The sequence below is a fragment of the Podarcis erhardii genome, assembly GCF_964252035.2.
Source record: "Podarcis erhardii genome assembly, chromosome: 12".
NCBI lineage: Eukaryota > Metazoa > Chordata > Lepidosauria > Squamata > Lacertidae > Podarcis > Podarcis erhardii.
In genome coordinates this window covers 36322967-36345635 of record NC_138513.1, presented here as the reverse complement: position 1 = coordinate 36345635, position 22669 = coordinate 36322967, and the positions used below count along the sequence as shown (strand labels likewise).

At 42.3% G+C, this 22669-nt stretch overlaps 1 protein-coding gene across 2 annotated transcripts; it reads left to right on the top strand.

The window, feature by feature from the left end:
- Nucleotides 1-52: 52 nt before the first annotated feature.
- Nucleotides 53-22445, top strand: AZI2 (5-azacytidine induced 2). Of its 2 annotated transcripts, none has more exons than XM_081882309.1 (8): nucleotides 53-311; nucleotides 3560-3789; nucleotides 4845-4970; nucleotides 6661-6760; nucleotides 10097-10245; nucleotides 13038-13102; nucleotides 18377-18498; nucleotides 19999-22445. In XM_081882309.1, exons 1-8 carry the CDS (start codon nucleotides 293-295, stop codon nucleotides 20358-20360), a joined length of 1173 nt encoding a protein of 390 aa, XP_081738435.1. In that variant the 5' UTR covers nucleotides 53-292; the 3' UTR covers nucleotides 20361-22445. The 2 variants fall into 2 exon arrangements, with proteins under 2 accessions (XP_081738435.1, XP_081738434.1); XM_081882308.1 differs by having other exon boundaries at nucleotides 53-332.
- Nucleotides 22446-22669: the final 224 nt, after the last annotated feature.

Here is a 22669-nt window from a genome sequence, read left to right as displayed (position 1 = left end):
GGTTTCCAGCGCGGAGGTGGGGCGGCGGCGGCGGCCGTTGTGAAGGGTCACGTGAGGCGGGGAAGAGAAAGGGAAAGGGAAAAGGGCTCCTGCGGGCGCTTCCGCTATTGGCTGCCGCCGCTGCTGCTTCTTCTTCCGCGGCCGCTGCTGTTGCTACTTCTACTCTCGGGCTGGGCGGAGAACGATGAGCGTCGAGAGGCGGCGGCGGAGGAGGAGGAGGAAGAGCTTTGGGGGCTTGGGAGCGGGGGCCCCGTCGCGCTGCTGAGGGAGGGAGCCCCGGGAAAGGCCCGCGATGAGTTCGCTGTCCGCAGGTAACCCTTCGCTGGCTGCAGGTAATACCCCTTTCCCCCCCTCACGCCGCGCCTCCTGCGCCCGCTCGCCTTGGTCCCTCCCCAGCTCGCTCCCCGCCACCCCTAGTATACCTGGTGGGGGGGAAGGGGGCACCCGCGTCCCTTTCCCCCGCAATTCGCATCGCCCACTACCAGATCGTGGCCTGTTTCTCACGAGACGGGGCAGGACAAATCCGTGTCTGGATGCAACTGCTGCAAACCGTAGGCAGGCGAGTGGGGGTGGCTCATAGAATTCACGTTTACTCTAAAGTAAGTCCCCCCATGCAGTGGCGTAGCGTGGGGGGTGCAGGGGGGGGCCGGCCGCACCGGGCGCAACATCTGGGGGTTAGGGTTAGGGTTAGGGGCCGCAAATCCAGGGTTAGGGGCCGCAAATTACTTGCCTTGCCCCGGGTGCTGACAACCCACGCTACGCCACTGCCCCCATGTCGAATGGAAGATCCATGGTGTGTTTCTCGGACGGCAGGCAGCCTAAGCGGCCCTCTGGACAAAACAAGCGAATGTAGGAAACTAGCATGTCGGTGAAGCTCTCGCCTAGCCCTTTCCCTCCCCTAAAGTGCTGCCGATGTGTGTAGAGAGTTTAATGGGATTAGAACAGTGGTTCCCAACTTTTATTTTGGCCGTGCCTCACCTAAGCATCTATAAAATCCCGAACCCGCCCCCGACATATAATGGTTATTATTCAAAAAGTGAACTCCTATTCACGTGGAGGAAGCCACTGTTAATAACGCATTCTCGAATTGCCCCCCATAAAAATCAAATTGCCCCCCTGCGGGGTATGTGCCCCACATTGGAAACCATATAGAAGGATCCAGCTGTTAAAGACAAATGATTGATTCTAGCTTCTCTCCCCCGCCCCCCATGCCAGCTGGAACGATCCCTGCTTACTGTAATTGCAGTATGCGTTTTTTATTGAATGGCTTTGCTGCACCTAGGTTTGTGGTGCAGCACCTTGGTATTGTTTTAATAACGTGCGTGCGTGTCTTAAATAAATGCTCGTTTGTGTGAAGTGTCGCAGCTCTGACAAACATCCCATCTCCTATGTTGGCCTTAAGAATGTGGAGCCTTTCTAGGTCTTGTTCGTGGTGGGAAGCTGACATCTTGCAAATGCCCCTACAAGGCTGAAGAAATGTGCTTGTTTTTGCTACAGACTGGGAAGCTGGGACAAATTTTGTGATGATGCACACTTGACTGCCTGCTATGTGTGTGTGTGAATATAGATGTGTATATTGCCCTTCACCCAAAGATCTCTGGGCCATTCACATCATAAAAAGACATAAAAACTGGAGCAAAAACAAAACAATAACCCCCAACACAGAGCACGTTTTAAAGGACATGTTAATCAACTTAATAAAAGTGTTTCACTAAGTTATTCAGTATGTTGAATTAAACTTTTAATGTGACCCACAACACAACACTTGCTTTCCTCGCCTTGAAATAGTTACATAGGAAAAAACAATTCTGTAAAACAGTCTACAATGTTTCTTCCTGTATCTATAGCTTCATACCCCTCTCCTTGTCAGCTTTGTGGAGATCAGTGGGGAAGGACAGAAGTCTTTGCCCACAGTTCATGCCCAAAGAGCACTTTCATCTCTCTCTCGCCTTAATGGGTCAAAGCAACCGTTGAGGTTTCTTTCCAAAACTACTGACCTCTGCTTCTAGTCCCGACTGCTTTGCGTCTATCCTTAATTCAAGTGACTTGCTTTACGGTTGCTTGTGAAGTTGCAGGAGACTCTGGGATGGTTTCTCAGCTGTGTGTTCATTTTTCCTCTCCAACCTCCCACCTAAGAAAGATATGGAGTTTTACTAGGTCAAGTTGGCACCCTTCCCCCTCCCTTGCCAAAAAAAGGGAAGAAAGTTGGAGCTAGCCCATGCACCATATACTGTTCAGAAAACTCAACATCTATGTAAAATAGGAAAGGACTTGAGACTTTGACATGGGCGCAAGAAGCCAAAGGGATTTGGTGAGGATATATTTTTTTCTCTAAGACTTGGCTCTTACTCCGGGAATGTTTAGTTGAAGAAGTTCTTATGTAAACAGTACTATCATTAGAAGATTATTTTTTTTTGTAGACTCTTGTTCCCAAGCTTTCCTTCTCCAGACCATGATAGAACTTTAGAACTTTTGAAATGAGATATAATCCAGAGATCTCATCAACAACTGCACTGTAAAGTCTTCATAACATTAGATATTGTTACATGTATTGTGCAGAATCCCATTTCTCAGACAAATATTTTCAAACAGTCATTCTTTTCAACTTTAAATTCTGAGATCATAGAACTGTAGAGTTGGAAGGGACCCTGAGGATAATCGAATCCAGTCCCCTGCAGTGCAGAAATATACAGCTGTCTCATACAGGGATCGAACCTGCAACCTTGGTGTTATCAGCACCACGCTTTAACCAACTGAGCTACCTTCCTTTCCACCATACAAGCATTCTTGCATCTCTTGTCTAAGAGCACTGTAAACATCTGATTCGAACACTTTATTTACTAAGACAGGTTGGAAACTGATGCTTTCTTTTTGAACTTCCTGTTTTAGAGGTAACCTAGCATTTCTCATTACCTTATTTTATTTTTTCATGAAAGGAGGAGGTTGTGGTTTATGTATGTGTTTAAATTATGCTCTGATCTCACCAAAAGGAAGTTGCAGCAAAAGGAAATTCCCTGGACCCTTCTTTCCCTTCTAAACTTCGGAATAGGCATTTCAACACCATGAGTGGATTTCAAAATATGCATTCAAACTGAATCAAAGCTAGATGTAACTCGCCAAGAGTGAAAAACAATCAACACTAAATCTGTAGGGAGAGGGGGAATTAACTAGCTGGTTTAGAATCAAATTTCAGTTGAAGTGTGTATTGATGCTGTATGGATTCTAAGCTGTACGGCTCACTTTCAAATGCTCCCCCCCCCCCCCGCTTGCCCACTGTATTATAGCATACTAATGGAAGCTTTGTGGAAGGATCCCTTCCAATATGTTCTAGATAAAAAAACAAAATCAAATAGCTATTTTTATCATCAATACTTTACTGTCATCTGAGAGCCACTTCATAATTTTATAGTGGGAAATCTATTGTAAGCTTGAGGTGATATTTTCTGGTAAAGGCTAAACTATAACAAATGCTCTACAGCGTTTCTTCCAATTTGAAAGATATTAAATGCTTGGGATATATACTTAGGATCTTTCATAACATTATGCTTTTTTTATTTAGCTGCCATGGATGAACTAGCCGAAGATGACATTTATATTTTAAACCATGAAAAAGCAGACACTCATCCTAAGCAAGATGGAGAAATTCCTACTCCCGTGTATTCAGGCGAAGAGTCTGTTGCTTCACATTTTGCACTTGTCACTGCTTATGAAGATATCAAAAAACGACTGAAAGAGACAGAAAGGGAGAACTCCCTCTTAAAGAAAAGAGTAAGAGTGTTAGAAGAAAAGGTAAGTAACTGTTTAACAATTCACAGAAACATGCCTTTTGGGGGGGCAGAAATGATAAGGTATCTTAAGGCAGCAGTGCTATGCGCAATTGGCTGGGAGTGATTCCTATGGAACCCACTGTAGACATGGCTGGGATTTCCCTGTGTACTTTACATGTGAAAATAGTAATTGCCAAACGTTTCAATAGCAAAACATTACTTTTCTGGTATGATTATAATTAGTACCTGGTTGTTGTTCTTTAGCAACGAGTAGGATAATTGAACACAAAGGGGATGGTAGGAGACTTCTTAATAAAAAAATTATGCACCATAATGCAAGAGGCTGTCTTCTGCTGAGTCAGACCATGGGTGGCGCTGTGGGTTAAACCACAGAGCCTAGGACTTGCCGATCAGAAGGTTGGCGGTTCGAATCCCCGCAACAGGGTGAGCTCCCATTGCTCGGTCCCTGCTCCTGCCAACCTAGCAGTTCGAAAGCACGTCAAAGTGCAAGCAGATAAATAGGTATCACTCCGGCAGAAAGGTAAAGGGCGTTTCTGTGCGCTGCTCTGGTTCGCCAGAAGCGCCTTAGTCATGCTGGCCACATGACCCGGAAGCTGTACGCTGGCTCCCTCGGCCAATAAAGCGAGATGAGTGCCGCAACCCCAGAGTCAGTCATGACTGGACCTAATGGTCAGGGGTCCCTTTACCTTTAGGATAATAGAACACAAAGGGAATGGTAAGAGACTTCTTAATAAAAAAATTATGCACCATAATGCAAGAAGCTGTCTTCTGCTGCGTCAGACTATTGGTTTATGTAGCCCAGTTCTCTCTACTTTGGCTGGCAGCAGCTATCTGGAATTGCAGAGCAGGTTCTCCCCCAGCTATATTGGGAGATGCTGGGGATTGATCCTGAGCTGCTCTGTATGCAAAGCTGATGCTGTCTACAATGAGCCCACGGTAAACCCATGTTTCCTGGCTGCCAGTTAATTTGTTTCACTTGAAGTATTTAAATTTGATGCTCTAAGAGTAACAAAGCTAGGAAAAATGTAATTTTGGCATTTTCCTCTAATCGTCTAGGTTCTTGGCTCCCATTTGGAAGAAAGCGCAAGCTCCGTCGGCCGTGAGCAGGTTAACAAAGCCTACCAAGCCTATCGAGAGGCTTGTATCGAACGGGATAATCTGAAAAGTAAACTGGATAAAATGGTACGTGCTTTGCAGTAGGTTAAAAGAAAGATACTATGTGAGTGCGGTTTATAAAAGGATATTGTGACTTTGATGTTAGGTTTCTAGCCAGTTACGCCAGCATCGCAGGGGTTTGGACCAGAGAACTCTCAGGGTCCCTTTCAGCTCTGCAATTCTGTGATACTAAGCTGGGTAGGGAGTTTGTGGTCCTCCAGATGTTAATATTGTTGTTTTTAAATATGTTGTTGTTTTATTAAATTTGTATACTACCCTATACCTTGGGGTGGTTTGCAACTTAAAATCACAATATAACCCCCCCCCCTACAAAATAACAGTCGTACCTTGGATCCCGAACGCCTTGCAACTCAAACGTTTTGTTTCCCAATCGCTGCAAACCCGGAAGTGAGTGTTCCGGTTTGTGTATGTTGTTTGGAAGCCGAACATCCTCTGTGGCTTCCGCTTGAGTGCAGGAAGCTCCTGTAGCCAGTTGGAAGTCGCGCTTTGGTTTTCAGAAGTTGAACGGCCTTCCGGAACGGATTCCGTTCGACGACCAAGATATGGCTGTATATAATGAAAAAGACAACCCAATAATTCCCCCTTGCACAACAGCCCCACCAAGCATGGGCAGAAGTCAGGGATGATGGGAGTTGTAGCCCAACAACATCGGGAGAGTACCAGGTTCCCTACCCATGCTCTAAGGTGTAAGAGACTCAAGCAGGCCAGATCACTCTTCCCTGCTTATGCTCCCTCTCTGATGTACTATTTTCTTTTCCAGTTGACACTCAATTATCTCTGGTTACTGGAGGCCACTGAGCATGCTTGGTCCTTTTTAAAAGTTTTCCTTTTTCCTTTTCTTCTTTGGCAACCTTTTGGTTTTAATTTTTGGGTTTGTTTTTACTTCTGCATTCTTCAGAAGTCACCCAGCTATTCTTGTGTCTCAGTCGTCTTTGAGTGGGCACATTTGGCTCCAACTCTGTCAACACTCAACCACCTGCGTTCACTAGTAAAGGAAATGCTGCAGAAGTTTCAGATTACAGAATCCTTCCAGAGATGCAGTATGCAGCCAGTGACCACTGGAGGAAAAACCCCATGTGGTGCAGAGAAGGCAGAGGACAGATAAAAGCAAAGAATAACAAACAAAGAAAAGGGCTAGTTAATTTGGAAAACCTGCTAACTAATTGAGCTCAGTTGGAGAGCCTTACCTCATAGCCACAGGATCTGGTATTGTGCCTGAAGAAAAAGTGCTATTTTTTGTACTCTGAAAGGTTGCAGCATTTACCGTATTTTTTCTCTATAAGACTCACTTTTTCCCTCCTAAAAAGTAAGGGGAAATGTGTGTGTGTCTTATGGAGCGAATGCAGGCTGCGCAGCTATCCCAGAAGCCAGAACAGCAAGAGGGATTGCTGCTTTCACTGCGCAGCGATCCCTCTTGCTGTTCTGGCTTCTGAGATTCAGAATTTTTTTTTCTTGTTTTCCTCCTCCAAAAACTAGGTGTGTCTTGTGGTCTGGTGCACCTTATAGAGCGAAAAATACGGTATATCTGATCTTGACTTCAGTGCTTTAGAAACAAAGTATCTGACAGCTTGGGTGATTCTTCAAGAAGTAGAGCTGGCTAGCATTTAGTTCTAAGAGTTAGGCATGTATGGATTTTATTATTGATTGGAAAGCTGGACAGACTAAATCCTGGCAATGTGTTCCTTCCCCGAACTAGATGAAAGAGAACACCGAATCCCTGAAACATTTGAATGAGCAGTTGCAGTCCAAAGAAGTGGAGCTCCTGCAGCTCAGAACTGAAGTGGAAACTCAACAAGGTGCCCCTTGTCTCTCAGAGTGTAAATTTATGTGCTTGACTACGAAGCTGTACCTCTGTATAAGAAGGCCTGCAGCCAGTATGCATACATTTATGCTAACGTGTTCAATTTGCATAAAGGAATATTATTACTGATCACTGTTCAGAAGCAAAACATTATGGTGTTCGTTATGGTTTTGTGAGGGAGAGGATGGGACTGCATTTACTGCCCCTGCCTTCTTTTCTCTGTCAGTTTCATTTATGCGTTTTATTTTGAAAGATTTATAATCCACATTTTGAATGACATAGCTAAAAATACAAAGCTGAATACAGTGTAAAACGTTGTAAAATGTCTACTTATAACACTTATAACATCAAAAGCCAGCACTAAATAGACAGTAAAACAGTAGAAATAGAAAGCAGTCCTTGACATTGTAGCCCCCATTTATAATTACAAGAGCAACTTCATAATGCAGTGGTACCTCGGGTTAAGTTCCAGGGGTCCGTTCTTAACCTGAAACTGTTCTTAACCTGAAGCACCACTTTAGCTAATGGGCCCTCCTGCTGCCGCCACGCCGCCGGAGCACAATTTCTGTTCTCATCCTGAAGCAAAGTTCTTAACCCGAGGTACTATTTCTGGGTTAGCGGAGTCTGTAACCTGAAGCATATGTAACCTGAGGTACCACTGTACTGTGATAATAATTATATCCCGCCCATCTGTGTTTCCCCAGCCACTTGTGTGGCTCCCAACAGAATATTAGAAACATGATAAAACATCAAACATTAAACACTTCCCTAAACAGGGCTGCCTTCAGATGTCTTCTAAAAGTCAGATAGTTGTTTATTTCCTTGACATCTGATGGGAGGGTGTCCCACAGGGCGGGCACCACTACCAAGAAGGCCCTCTGCCTGGTTCATAATCTTGCCTGTTAACTTTGCCAAGTAATGCATTGCTTCACAATGCTGGGAAGGGTAGGGGTGTGTGCGTTTGTGCGCTTTTTTGGAATTCTGAAAACCCCCAAAATAATAGTTTTTAAAAATAAGTTGTTAAAATCAGTGCAGTTTTGGCAGGTTCAGTCTGCCATCTTGATCCAGAATGACAGCCGGTTATAGCCAAACATAGATGAAAACTCTGATACTAGGAACCATCATACAAAATTTGGTTGCAGTAGCTTGAGCTGTATCCAAATGCATAAAGAACAAACAAAAGGCATACAACTTTTCAAATTATATAGTTGTAGTTTACACACACACTCTCTCTCTCTCTATATATTATATGTACACACACACACAAACATACAGAGCTTTTCTGCTGTAACAGGCCCTAAGGTCTCCCTTTTTAAAAAAATCTGCTGCAACCATGCCACATTTCACAATGTATCTTGGTCTGCCAGGTTACCAAGGAGCAGGGTCTGTGTTGTTAGCCTTATTAATCCTTTGGCATTAGCATCGGGTGTTACATTAGTATAGCAACACCCTTTGCATGCTCCAATTAGCATGGACAGTGTATTCTCATACAGGAAGTGCATGTGCATATCTGGGAATTCCCAGAAATACTTCCTAAGTTGACCTCTGGCAATGGGAAGCAAGCTTTTGCTTTTCCTTTTATGTTTACATCAGCCCTGCACACAACTTGTTGACGTGGACCGATTATGCAAGGAGATCACGTGTTTGTGCCATAGGCACCGTAGCAGCTGAAACATTGCAATCCAAGAATGTACTTCTGCCAAAGGTTTGCATTGATCTAACGGCTGCTTCTTGCATGTTGAAATCTTCCCTCCACATCTTACTACACCTTGTCAAAACTAACACCGCTTGCATAGGAAAAATGGTAAAGTGGTGTGCAACATCAAAATACAGGACAGGTGTACAGTGGTGCCCCGCAAGACAAATGCCTCGCAAGACGGAAAACCCGCTAGACGAAAGGGTTTTCCGTTTTGAAGGTGCTTCGCAAAACGAATTTCCTATGGGCTTGCTTCGCAAGACGAAAATGTCTTGCGAGTTCCTGCGGGGTTTTTTCCCTTTCCCCCCCTTTTTCTAAGCCGCTTATCTGCTTATCCGCTAAGCCGAAAAGCCGCTAATCCGCTAAGCCGTCAATGGGCTTGCTTCACAAGACGAAAAAACCGCTAGACAAAGAGAGTCGCGGAACGGATTAATTTCGTCTTGCGAGGCACCACTGTAATAATAAAATTGGTCAAACCGTCAGTAAACATGACAAACAAACAATGTTTATTTTTTAAAACTGACATTCCAAAGCCCTTTCAGAAAAACATGTTATTTTAAAAAGTCTAGATTTTTACTCCCAGCCCTTCAATAAGTTCCTAGGGTGGCTTACAAAACATTAACATTACAGTAAAAACAAAACAGAAGCCATTAGTACAAGAACATTAAGTGCCAAAAAATGTATTAGAGAGATTATAACCAAATACTAAGCAGCATAGGAGCTTGACTGCAGGATTAAAAAGCATGGTAAAATAAGATGCTTGCTTTGCGCCAAAATGATACTGAGGTATGTGCCAGGTGAGGCCACCTGGAAGAGCATTTCATGGTTGTGCCAGCACTGTGTATATCCTTTCCCCTGTAATCCGTGCCTCAGAGGTTTGGTGCTTCCAAAGAAGGCTCTTGGGTGAATGGTAGCACACACAGAGATAAAATGTACTTTGAGAGCATCTCCACCCCCATTGTTCAGCCCGGACACTGAGGTCCAGCTCCGAGGGCCTTCTGGCGGTTCCCTCCCCGCAAGAAGTGAGGTTGCAGGGAACCAGGCAGAGGGCCTTCTTGGTAGTGGTGCCCATCCTGTGGAACGCCCTCCCATCAAATGTCAAGGGAATAAACAACTAGCTGACTTTTAGAAGACATCTGAAGGCAGCTACAGAGAGGTTTTTAATGTTTGATGTATTTATTGTGTTTTTAATATTCTATTGGGAGCCGCCCAGAGTGGATGGGAAAACCCAGCCAGATGGGCGGGGTAATAATAATAATAATAATAATAATAATAATAATAATAATAACATCATTATTTATTATTTGGGTATCCTTATCCTAAGTAACAAATGCCTTCAGAGGTCAAAACCAGCACTTTGAAATGAGCCATATGTACAGCCTATAGCATATTACAAAAGACCCATAATGTAATACATGGTGTTCTTTGTAAATATGAACATCTGTGAATTATTCCAGTGCCACATGTTTCTTAATAATGTGATCATTCTAATTAAATTCAAAAACGTCCGAGGTTTGAATTTTGGGCCTTTGCTCTGCTCATGGGACCATAACTTTGAATCCAACCATGCCATTCTTAATGTCTGATTATGTTCTGATTGAATGAGAAGTGTGTTTTTTTCATATTTCTTTGCAGTGATGAAGAGTCTGAACTCTACCCCATCTAGCTGGGAAATAGAAAAGCTGAATAATGCCCTAAAAGTGCAGAGTTTGGAGCAGGATTTGGAGAAGCTGAGGGAAGAATGCAATGATCTTAGAAAAGAACTACAAAAATCTATTCAGAAGGTACTGGTGCGTTATGGCTTCTGTTGCAGAGATGGTGTGTGAAAATGTAAAATTTAATGTTGATGCCCTTCTGTTGTGGAAAACTAATTATAATAAGGTTATTGGCCAGGGCTGAGGCAGTTTTTGTGAAGCACACCTAAAGGCTTTAAAAGACTTGATGAGATTTTCAGCTTCTGGGAAAAGCTGACTTCTATGCCAAACTGCTTTTGAAGGGACCATATTTTTTTCTCTATAAGACTCACTTTTTCCCTCCTGAAAAGTAAGGGGAAATGTGTGTGCATCTTATGGAGCGAATACAGGCTGCGCAGCTATCCCAGAAGCCAGAACAGCAAGAGGGATTGCTGCTTTCACTGTGCAGCGATCCCTCTTGCTGTTCTGGCTTCTGAGATTCAGAATATTTTTTTTCTTGTTTTCCTCCTCCAAAAACTAGGTGCTTCTTGTGGTCTGGTGCGTCTTATAGAGCAAAAAATACGGTAGTCTTTTCAAAAGAGGTTTGCCATGTGATTGAGCAAGCCCTCAGTCACCCTCCCAGAGTTATTTGCTTTTGCAGAACTAATGGTTTGTTCGGGTTTTTTTTAATTCTTGCCAGTTATCTGCCAAACATGTTCATACAACTATAGTGTATTTTCCTCCTTAGTACTTAGTTATCTGTGTGAGGGGAATGCAATGAATATGCTACTCAGCTCTGTTTTGATGCTGATTTTTCTGGCCTCCTCATGCCTAGATAACTACACACATTAGGAGGTGATACCTCAAGTTGCAGTCTCAATTGGTTTTAAAGCCGCAAAATATGAATTGCCAACAGCCTGGGAGGGATGGCAAATAGAATGTCATGGCCCTGTCTATCACATCGGTTTTGTTTGATGGCTAATCTGCGAATCTGCTGATTACATCTACCATTATTTTGGTTTAACATGACAACTTGGTTTAACATAAATGTCTCTCACATAACAGAAACCGGATTGCACATTTCAAGAAGCTCCACTAGATGGAGCTAAGCACAAGATGTTGGCTTGAATTCCTGTTAGCTAGCCCTGCAGATATCCAAACTGGCTCCTTTTCAATCCCATTGCTTAAAATTTGCTGAACTGAGCATGTAATTTATGGCGCTTATTTGTGGGTTCTGCTGATTTGGGTGGGATTATTCATAAATAATCCTTTCTTCCAGTTGTTTCCCTGTAGAAGCTGATTGAAACGTAATTTCATTACTTGTGGGTTCTTGTCACACGGCCACGCTATTCTACTTCAGTAAACTCCCATCTGTAAGTGTAGTACTGTATGACTCAAGCAAGTTCACCCTATAATCACTATGATTATATTGAAGCTAAGTGCAAGCACTATTGACAGCTAGGAAGTTCTGATTTTTTAGAATGAAACCGCTGGTTGGAAGAAAATTGAGAATGGATAACTGCAGCTGTCACTAGCTTCTGAATAAGGATTTTTGCACATGTAGTTTATCTAATGTGATTAGCCTGTGTGAGTGATCCTTTTTTATGATAGTAATCATATGAGCCCTACTCACATGTGACTCTGGTGGTGTAACTAACCTTGACAGGGTTAAGGACTAGAATTCTTCTCGCACCCCTGCACACCAGACCTATTGAATATCAATCACAAATTGGAAGAGAAGTCAACATACATTACTTATCCCATTAAAAAGTACTTTTTAAAAATTCTGTTCACAGTACTACTACAAATGCAGCTGCTCCATACATTTCTTTGATAACATTTCCTTTTCAATTCATTTGCTAATGATCCCTAGTATGGAATTTGCCTTTTTTTACAGCTGCCACCCACTAGGTTGATGTCTTCATGTTGTCTGCTTTGACACCCTCATTGCTAGCCGGGCATATATGTGGAATTAATATTTTTTGTCCCAACCAGCATCACTTTATACTTCTTGCACTGAATTGCATTTTCCATTTCCCACCCATTTTCTAAATTTGTAGCGGTCCCCCTGAAATTCTTTCTGCTTTAACAACCCTGAACAATTTAATATCATCAGGAAACCTGCCCATCTCACTGCTCCCTCTTGTTTATGAGCAACTTAAAAAGGATATGTCCGAATACTGATCCTTGGAGGGACTCCACTTTCTAATTTCTTCATTTGGAGAACTGCCCATTTATTTCTACTCTGTTCTCTGCAACTTAACCAATTTGTGATCCACAAGAGGACCTCTCCTCTTAGAAATCCTGGCTGAGCTACTTCATTGATTATTATTTTTAATCAAGTATACTGTGTCAACCAGCTCACCACTATTTGTATGCTCGTTGACCCTCTCAAAGAACCCTAATAGGTTCTTGAGAAATTACATGCCCTTGTAGAAGCCATGATAACTCAGATTTAGTAATGCTTGTTATTCTATATGCCTTGTTATCATACTTCTAACATATGCTGCTAATATGTATTCCTTTTTGTTCTCTTCGTTCGGACCTCAGTTTTTTGAAGGAAGCTTTCTTGCCTCTAATAACATGTTAACCGGAACTCTATTATCACAATAGCTTCTAGGTTGTCATGGAGGGGACCAGTTTTATCCTCAAAAGTGCTTTTCAGGCTTGTTACAGCAGGACTTTGAAGGTTCCGATACTCTACTTTGCCATGTTAATAAGTCCCATGCCGCTTGGCATCACTGTGGTGGAGGCAATGAAGTATCAGCACTTGGTTGATTCAAAATGTCATTGAAAGCCTACCTCACCACTTTCCGACTTTGCTTTTAAACCTTTCTTGCTTCAAGTAAGGCAGACTTTTCCCATTCTTTTTTTAAAGCCAAATGTTTTGTTTCCCCCACCAGGTTGTATCCCAGGAAGGAATTTTAACAAATGGAGAGTGTATCCAACAGCAGATAAGCATTCATAGGTATGTAGATCCCATTAACTTGTTTTAACTTTATGTTAGGTTAGTCATCTCTGTGTTAGTTCTAAGGGAGATTACTTAAATCCAAAGATGGCACTGCTTTGAAGACATGCTAAATTGGGAAAGATATGAACACAGGCATACCCTAGTGACATCCAGGTAGAGCATGTTAAACTAGTTCACTGTGGAACTGCCTTTGAAGAGTATTCAGAACTGACAGTTCATCCACTATGCAAAAGCAGGGCAGGACTATCCAAAGCATGTTAACATGCATTTTGAGATGGCTTTATTGGCTTTTAGTTGATTTTGGCTGAATTCAAAGTGCAGATTTTGTCACTTTTTAAAGCCCCGAGCAGTTCGGGACCAGATAACCTTAGCATTGTATTCTCTCATACGAGTCTACCCATTCACTCTATGGAGGTCTTGCTCTGTGTTCTCTTGACATCATAAGTACAGTAGGCAGTTATATGGAACAGGGGTCTTTTCAGGGGTGGCACCAAGGCTGTAAATTCTCTCCCCAAGAAGGCTTGTGTCACTCTGATCCTGATAAGCCTGTAGATCAGGCATGTCCAAAATCCGTTTCGGGGGCCTAATCCGGTCTGCCGTTCTGTTTAATCCAGCCCCTATGGCAGTTTATTTCCATGGGTAAAAGTCCCAAAAAAAGCTCAACAACTTCAATCCTAAAAATCGTCAACAACTTTGGTTGGCCTTCATGCATATTCACTTTATCAAATCCGGCCCTCTTTGAAAAAAGTTTGGGCACCCCTGTGTAGATGATGAGTGAAAAGAATTACATTCCATATTTACAGTACACTAAGTGCTGTGTTTTCTCATTCTTCATTGGCTGCTGCTATGTTCTCTTTTGTTGCATACTGAGATTTTTATTGATCAAAAGATGTGGAGTAGAAATCTTAAAATAAACAAGCAATCTGTGTTGATAAAATAAGTTGTTAATTGTGGAAAACCTATCCAGTTATGAGCAATGGACAGGATGCAGCTAAATAGTTTGTGCTGGTGCAAGGTTTAGTGTTAACACCATGTGATTTCCCCCAGAACAAATTTAGGTGATGTGTGGGAAGGAAATGTCCCATTGTGCAGGGAGAAATCTGTGCGTTAATGGAATGTTTACCATAGCACTACATTGCATAAAACTCAATGGCTCAGATTTTGAAGGCAAATGATAAACTGGTTGCAGCATATCTGATACATGGGAATCTAACCAGTACACAGTTATATAGTGAATCACATTAATAGGATCCAAAAATCCTATTTGCAGCTGAAGGCACCTCCCTGAGGTTCCACCCCTAAGTGCTTGCAAGTTGAAGTCCTTTGTGGTGCAGCCTTCCTAAGCATTTGCTGGATTCTTCTTTGGCCCTCTTGCAACATCAGATCTAGCTTGATGTGAAACGTCTTCACAAATCTCAAGTCTGAGTTCAGGTGACTTATAAGAAAGAGTGGCTTTTCTCTAGCGCTTGCAGTCAACATTGTGTGTGGATGAAACCAAACTTGAAGCACGTTAGAAGAAATAATGCAGGCCTTGTGAAATTAAGGGAATGCATCACATTGTCTCTACCAAATTGCTAAATTGCCCTTTCTGTAAGACTTTACATGGTAACATATTACTTGAAGCTCTTATTTGGAATGCTGCACAGGGCTGTCTTGTTTTTCTGCAATTGCTTCTTGCCTAGCAACCCTCCATCACATTGTCTGGGTGGAAACTGCAAGAGAAACCTGTACAGCTGCAGAACAGAAATAACCTACAGGAGCAGTTGTCCTGCTGACAATTAGTATAGAGAGCACACAACCCAATCTGTGACCTTCTCTCTCTTCAAAGTGCCGTTGATGTAGCTAAGCCTCTTCTAACCAAGCCCTACTTCTTCCTCTAAATATTGAGAAAAGTAAAATTCTTATTTATGTTTTCAATCCTCAGAGATGCATTTTCCCTTGTTTTCCACATGAGGGAGAAGTAGGACTTGGTTAGAAAAGGACATGATAGCTATTTCGTGGCTTGCATTGGAAAAAAATGGAAGGAAAGGCATTTCATTGGGCCTCCACTATGTTAATAACCCATATGGTGTATCCTTTATTTGTCTTAATGAGCTAGCCAGCTAATGTTTTTGCTTCTCCAGAACAATGTTCAAATAGGTAATTTGCTAAGTGACACTTTTAGCCCTTCACTCTATTAAAATAAGTTGTGGGTTTTTTTAAAAAAGCATCTCTCTGGTAACAGCCTGGTATGTAAATTAGCACATACAGACTTTTATGTTAAAAATCCAACTATTTTATGTAATTCACATTGACTGTGAAAACAAGTCCACAGCTCTTTTCACACCTAGAGGAAGTTCTTTGAAATGTTTCTTTCAGCAAGTACCCTTTGCTTTAATATGAATGTCAATATTCACTTACCTAATATTCTTGTGAAATATTTGTCACTTGTCAGTGACACAAGAGATTCTTTGAATACGAATTGTTGCTTATCGGCAGCTAAGCACTCCTGCAGATAGGGCTGGGCGACTTCATTGCCAACGGGAATTATTTTGACTAGAGTGATATAATTTGTGGTGGCAAATTCTTAATAATTGCTTTTATTACAATGATGGTAGTCGTAAGCAAAAAAAACCACATACTGCACATTAATATATCTCAGCTAAAGCACAACTGAGGAACACTGAATGACACTGCAATAGCTTTAAAGAAAAGCAACATATGAAAGCTTGCATCTTATGAGCTTCTGTTCGTTGGTGCAACTAAGAAATATTGGTATATGCAGGATATAACACCTGACCACTCCTTATTACCTCTCTAGAAAGTTTTGTATATCTTTCAGCTTGTTTGCAGTGTCAGTGCCCTAATTGTTACAGTTCTTGTTGGTCAATGTGTCTTAACTGAAAACTGTGCAGTAATTGAGAGTTTTAAGGGATACTGATACACACAGTTGGAACTCCAGTCCATCAGTGAGAGAAGAGAATATTCAAGCTATTTCCCTTGTGTGACAGCATCCTGCTTTTTAAAAGTCTTGCTTCAACAAAGAAATACAAGGTTAGCAGCTAAGTTAAGCTAGCAGTTGGGTGCACTGTTTGCTTAAACTGGTCATCAAACATTGCAACTAAGTGTGGTCTCTACTTGACTTTAAAATTGTGTATTTGCCTATTATTACGTGCTTCTTGACTTCTATCATTTCTGGGTTGAAGGAGATACTTGTAATTACCTGAAATGCTGCTTCTTGGGAACTCTGTCCACATTGAGTGTGGCTGATCCGTTATCTTCCTAAAGACTGATGAAAGCAGTTTCCTATATTTATGGGGGAACTCTTTACCCAAAGAGTGTTGTGAGGGGGCATCTGCCAGATGCAGTTCCCAGTGACGTGTTGACTGGATATTTATGCAAATACTCTGTGGATGTTGACAGAAATATATGACCTGATCCACATGGGAAACAGAATTCTTGCCATTTTGTAATATTAGAAACAACTGAGTTGTTTTGTGGAGACTGATTTTTTTTTTGGGGGGGGGGATGTGTGCTGGGCAGTCTGAAGCAGAGCAGTGTTTTATCTAGAGCTCAGACTGTCATAGTCTGTACGAGAGCAACGTCTTGTGCTTGTACTCTGCCAGAAGCTACAAATTGCATTTTTCACAGAAACTAGGTGTTCTTCCATTTATGAATAAGGCTTTCTTTCTGCATGGGATTTGTAATGCTAAACACCACTTCAAAGTTAGCAGGTGGTACAATGTTAGTCATATTTGGAGGGGATCCATTGAAATTAGTGGATTCAAGTCATACTCTGAGTATGACTTGGTTAAATATCATTCCGTCAATTACTTGTTGGGATGTATCCCTGTCCTGCAAAAGGAGTGCTTCTGTTTAGCCAGCCTGGAAATAGAGCAGTGTGTTGTTTGGACTTTTTTTTTTTTTAGGTGGGCAGGGAGAAATGACATTTTTCACCTCTCACCTTCTCTAGGACTCTTTCCTGCTGACCTATATAATTTCTGGTCCCAAACCTGAGTATTTTATTGTTGCACACCACCCCAATCTCCAAGCAGTATGAGATTCGAGGGGTTCCAGCTGCTTACTCCAGGTTCATGTTTCCTTTTCGAATGAGGCACTGCAGAGACTACGGTATCTTTTTGATATAGGTTAAGGTAAAGGACCCCTGGATAGTTAAGTTCAGTCAAAGGCGACTATGGGGTAGCAGCGCACGTCTTGCTTTTCAGGCTGAGGGAGCTGGTGTTTGTCCACAGACAGCTTTCTGGGTCATGTGGTCAGCATGACTCAACCGCTACTGGCGCAATGGAACACCGTGACAGAAACCAGAGCACACAGAAACACTGTTTACCTTCCCGCCGCAGCGGTACCTATTTATCTACTTGCACTGGCATGCTTTCAAACTGCTAGGTTGGCAGAAGCTGGGACAGAGCAACAGGAGCTCACCCCGTTGTGCAGATTCGAACTGCCAACTTTTGGATTGGCAAGACCAAGAGGCTCAGTGGTTTAGTCTGCAGTGCCACCCGCGCCCCCGTCTTTATGATATATGGTTTACGCATATATACAACCTGAGCCTACAACTGACAGTATCACAGCATTAACACCCCAAGCAGGTCTTGCTTCACCCATAGTCACAGCCTTGGATGTGAGCAGAAATCAGACGTATCTCCCTCTCAGAGATTTCAAGCTGCTTCTTCCTTCAGCTCCTAGCTTACACACACACACACACACACACACACACACACCCTCAACTCTGGCTTTTGTCTTTCCTAACTACCAGCATGTAGAGGAAGCAGGACTCATTCACTTGTCATCTGGCACAGCGCCACTTCCTTTGTTACCTTAACGACCCATAGCTAGAGGGCCATTATCACACCAGGAAGCTAGCCTGGCTATTTCAGGAACTAGAATCATTAGATTGTTAGATGTTAAAACTTGCTATATACAGAAATTATAGGTGTTGAGCAATTTCCATTGCTTTTGTTTGATTTGCTCATTGCAAACAGCTGAAAGTCTGTAAATTTTGTTAATAAACCTGATTTGCAATGGGGGTTGACTGGTCTTTAAGGTGCTACTGGAAGGAATTTTTTTATTTTGTTTTGACCATGGCAGACCAACACGGCTACCTATCTGTAATTTGATTACAACTGTTTACATGGAAATAGGGCTGTGAGATCTCTCCCCCCCCCCCAGCCAGAACTACTTTTGTTTAGAGCATCTTTCTGTAGATCATAGTAGTACAGGAACTGAGACGTACAGCAAAGCTGAAATGTTGTAACTTCTAAAATGTTTCAGTGAAAACGTTCAGCAAGCGTACTGGGAGTTGAAGCGGGAGATGTCTAATCTGCATCTGGTGACGGAAGTGCAAGCGGAAATGCTCAGAAAACTGAAACTGACCCCATCTGCAACCAAGAAAGGCAAGTCAGAGTTTGGAGGATGAGGTCTTGGAAATGCAAGTCGCTTACCTAAGCTGCATTGTTTTGGAGTACAGCTGCCTATTGCTTCTTCTCAAAACCTCATCAGTTGAAGCTCAGAAACCTCCGTTTTCTCTCTTGACTTCCATCTCATAATGGTCAACTTAACACATAAAGGTGTTGCTGATGGGGTTTTTTTTAAAAAATGTGGTTTTTCTCTTCCCGTGTGGCTTTCTTCCTCGGTCAAGTGTTGCTTATTTGTACGAGGCTGAGGTGTGAAGTTTAGTTGTATTTGACCTTTTTTACCACAAGTACTTCATATTGGAAAAAGCACCAACAGACATTTCATTTTTCAAATGCATTCCTGTATAAATAGTGTCTTCTTAAAACAAACCAAAGCAGGTGAGGCAGACCCCTTTGACCCAAAAGAAAATTCATGTTACATTTTCCTTAGCTGTTTACTGGGACAATTCATTAATCCTCAGGGCTGCTGTATACACAGTTAAACCTCGACCCAGAAAGCACTTCTACAATTTAGGCATGAAATTCACCTAACCAGCCATGTCAGGGGAAGCCCTGTGCAAGGACATCCAGTTCCTCTCTTCTTCCTGTGCCTCCCCCAAATTATTATTTTTTGTGGGGACAGAACCCCCTAGAATAGTGCACAGTGGGAGGGAGGGTTATTGTTCTTTGTGGACCACTTGGAAGAGCACAGCATTAAATTCCACCCTAGATGCTGGACTACAACTCCCATCATCCCTGGTCTATGGGCCTTCCTGTTTGGGTGGCGATGGAAATTGGGAGTCCAACATCTGCAGAGCACAGCATCATCATCCCTGCTCAAGAACGTAAGCAGTCACCTAGTTCCATGCAACTTTGAACCAGCTAATTGGCACAGGCTCACTGGTTCAGCTATAAAGCAGGGGTTGAGTGTTAACCCACAGGGATGGAACCAAAACCCACCCCCAACTTTACATCCCATGCTCTGCTGCTTTAAGGCTCATCCCCCCCCCCCTTTGCTGATTTACTTAGGAGAGCAGCAGAAGGCTGGGCTGTTAAAGTAGAGGGTGAGCTTTTCTCCTGTCACCCTCTTTTTTAGCATTTCTTTCTCGCGCGCAGACACACACTTTTATAGCTGAACTGGTGAGTGTGTTCACTAAGCAGGAAGACATACGAGACCTAGCCTGGAGAGGAACAAGCAGCCCGCAAGAAACCACAGCAAGAAGCTGCCCTCTCCTTTACTCTATCACCTCCAGAAGTCCCATTCAATGAGAAGATTGGATTTATCCCCCTATGTAGGTGATGTACTTAATTCTCAACGAGTTAAAACAGTGGGGTATTGAGGTTCTTGCAGAACTAAGTTGCAGTAAAGCCAAATGAATGGACAGAAGTTAAGAAATGCATTATAAGTAATTGGCTTTTGTCTACTGAAATAAAGTATAACAATTGTTTTAGTTTTGAGTGTCTCTTGTGTTAATTAGGTATTTTCTGCTATTTCCACAGTGCCATCACATGCTCCTGTTCAGTGTATTGAAGACCTTGAAAGGGACACCACAGATCTTTATTTAGCTGCTTCTGGAGCGGTGTACAAAAAGAGGCTACTTCCACCGAGTGACCACACTTTCAGCAATGTTGTGTCTTCCCCCTCGTGTACTGACGAGAGACTTGTCCCCGTTCACGACTCTCCGTTTCAGGAACCTAATTCGTACGGAAAGAGCTCTCTGGAAGACAATTCTTGGGTCTTCCCAAGCCCTCCAAAACCTAGTGAGACAGTGTTTTGGGAAACGAAAAACAGAGCGTCTCACTTAAACTTTCCAGAAAACAGTTTGGATCACTGTAACCAAAACTGCCTGCACAAGAGCTAAGAACTGTGGAACTTGATTTAGCTCTGAATGGGCTCCAAGAGGAAAATAGCTAATGGGAAGGAGGGTGAAAGTGTGGTAATCCAAGCAGGATTTTACTCTTCCCTTGTCTAATTTGGAAAGCAGGCCATGTACATCAATAGAAATGGCGTATGGTGTAAGGCCTAGAATACACGAGTCAGTCTTCGGATTGCACTCCTGCAAATTACTAGAGTATTAAGCCTCCGAGTAAACAAAAGCTGTACATTGCAGCTAATTGTGTGAATGTTGCTTAAAATACAGTATCTTCAGACATTTCTACAAGCTTCAAGAATGTCCTTCCCCCTCTCCTTTTTTGACACTGTCTCTTCCTTCAGACCTCTCAGGTAAACAATAGAATGTGATGTAGGTTTTACCTCCAGTTCTGAAACAGTGTCTGGTTTTTGTTCCCTACTCTGTCGTGTGCGTAGGGAAGAACAGGTAAATGATTGAAGCGATTGTGACTAAAACAATAAGCCAAATGAGTAGATTTGCTGTCTCAGCTGTGTGTCATCTTTAGCCTTACAGTGAAGAATCTGAGGTAGTAGAAATGGAATAGAAATCTTAAAAAACTTAATGGCAAATACTTCCTTCATAAATAGTGGTGTTCTGGTATGATCCTAGCCAAAATGCAGTGACCATTCGGGTGCCTATCTGCCAGTTACCAAAAACTTTGCTTTATGACTCCTAAGCTCACTGACTGCTTTGATGTAGAAACCTCCAGGCGCCTTAAGCAGGAAGAACTGTAATATGATAAATGCATTTAATCTATGATAAAATTTATGTCCTATATTCATAAGGTGCATTGAAGTGTCAGAAACATTATGTACATAGTCACTCAGTATTCTAACTATTGGCAGTCAAATAATTATTAAGCTCCTGGTCCCTACCCTATAATACTGATTAGCTGAAATTAAAATTTTGTAGCAAAACCTATTAATATTGATTTGTTTTCAAGCAGAGAATAGTGGATGGTTTCAGAGCCTGTTAATGTCCAGGTTTCCAGCAATACTTTTTCCTCCTTGGCCTTTCGAGATGCAGTGGAGTAAGATTCTCTCATGTTGGAAAGGGTTGGTGGGGGCTGACAACACTAATTCTGTGCCAGAATCTCATCTGATCATTTCAACGGTTACAAATTAATGCATTATGCCACCACCCTCCTCCTTCCTTCCCAACTTGGACTTGAAACACGACTGGGGAAAAGTAAAATCTGCATTGGACCTAAGAGATCAGGGGTGAGCAACCTGCAAGCCTTGGCCCAATTCCAAAAGCCCTCTGCTGATGCTCATATCATCTGGTAGCATAATGTCCCTTCCTGGCACCCTGCTGAGTGGAGAGGAAAAGTATAGCCACACCCAGTATTGACTCTGGCCCTGCTTGCTTTTGGCATGTGGCCCCTGACAGATACCCCAAAGGAGACAGAAAATGTTCTTCACCCCACTTAAGATGCATGTTCTTAAATAATAAAAATCACTTGCCTGGGTGCTGTGTGCCAGAGCAGTGCAAGCATATCAGTGATTTTCTGTAAAAGGAAACGTGGCTAAGTCTTCCCTTCCTTGCATTGCAGTTTAAATATTTATTCTTTGTCTCATACTGGAGAGAGTTTTATCTGTGGAAGAGGGAGAAAGGATGACTTCTACTGTGTTAGTGAATGGCATACATAAATAAGGTACATACCATTCACCCGATACTCTTATCTCGCTCACATAACCTGGCTTGTCTGTGATTAATGGAAATGGTGTCAGATGCTGGAATTTATTCTGACCAATGAACATTGCTGACTCAAGGGAGTACAATCTCCTGAAGAGTAATAGAACAGAATCCAATATGCATAAAATAAATCCAAGTCACTGGACTTTAGCTGATAGAACCAACTACCTGTGTAATAACAAAGCAGCAAAAGCCATTTCTCATGTGGCTGCAGAGCTCTGATGTGTTTCTCAAGGCTGCTTCTTGAGGTTACAGGGACTTGAATAAGTATCACTGTCCAGGACACTGACACAGTTAACGTTTTAAACAATGTACTGGAGAAATGGTCGTATTTTTAAATAAATTATTTTTCTTTGAAAATGGCTTTCTATAAATTGATGCAAGTAGTCCTTGTTTTTTTGACTGCTACGTAGCTTTTGTACCTCAGAAATGTCCACAACTGCAAGATGCATGAATGAAACTTTAATATCTGGTGCGTAATTCTACACCTCAGCAATCTCGTCGTAGATTTTTATTTTTCTTCCTGGGCTGCTTGTTGCTCCCTTACTGTGCATAGCAATATTCATATAAATACATTGTGTAGG

What these genes read in the sequence shown, in the direction of transcription:
- AZI2 (XM_081882308.1), top strand. Translation starts at nt 293, where the DNA reads ATGAGTTCGCTGTCCGCAGGTAACCCTTCGCTGGCTGCAG. An exon ending in TAAGAGTGTTAGAAGAAAAG is followed by an intron (nt 3,790 to 4,844) that starts GTAAGTAACTGT and finishes CTAATCGTCTAG; the next exon opens with GTTCTTGGCTCCCATTTGGA. An exon ending in CAGCAGATAAGCATTCATAG is followed by an intron (nt 13,103 to 18,376) that starts GTATGTAGATCC and finishes AAAATGTTTCAG; the next exon opens with TGAAAACGTTCAGCAAGCGT.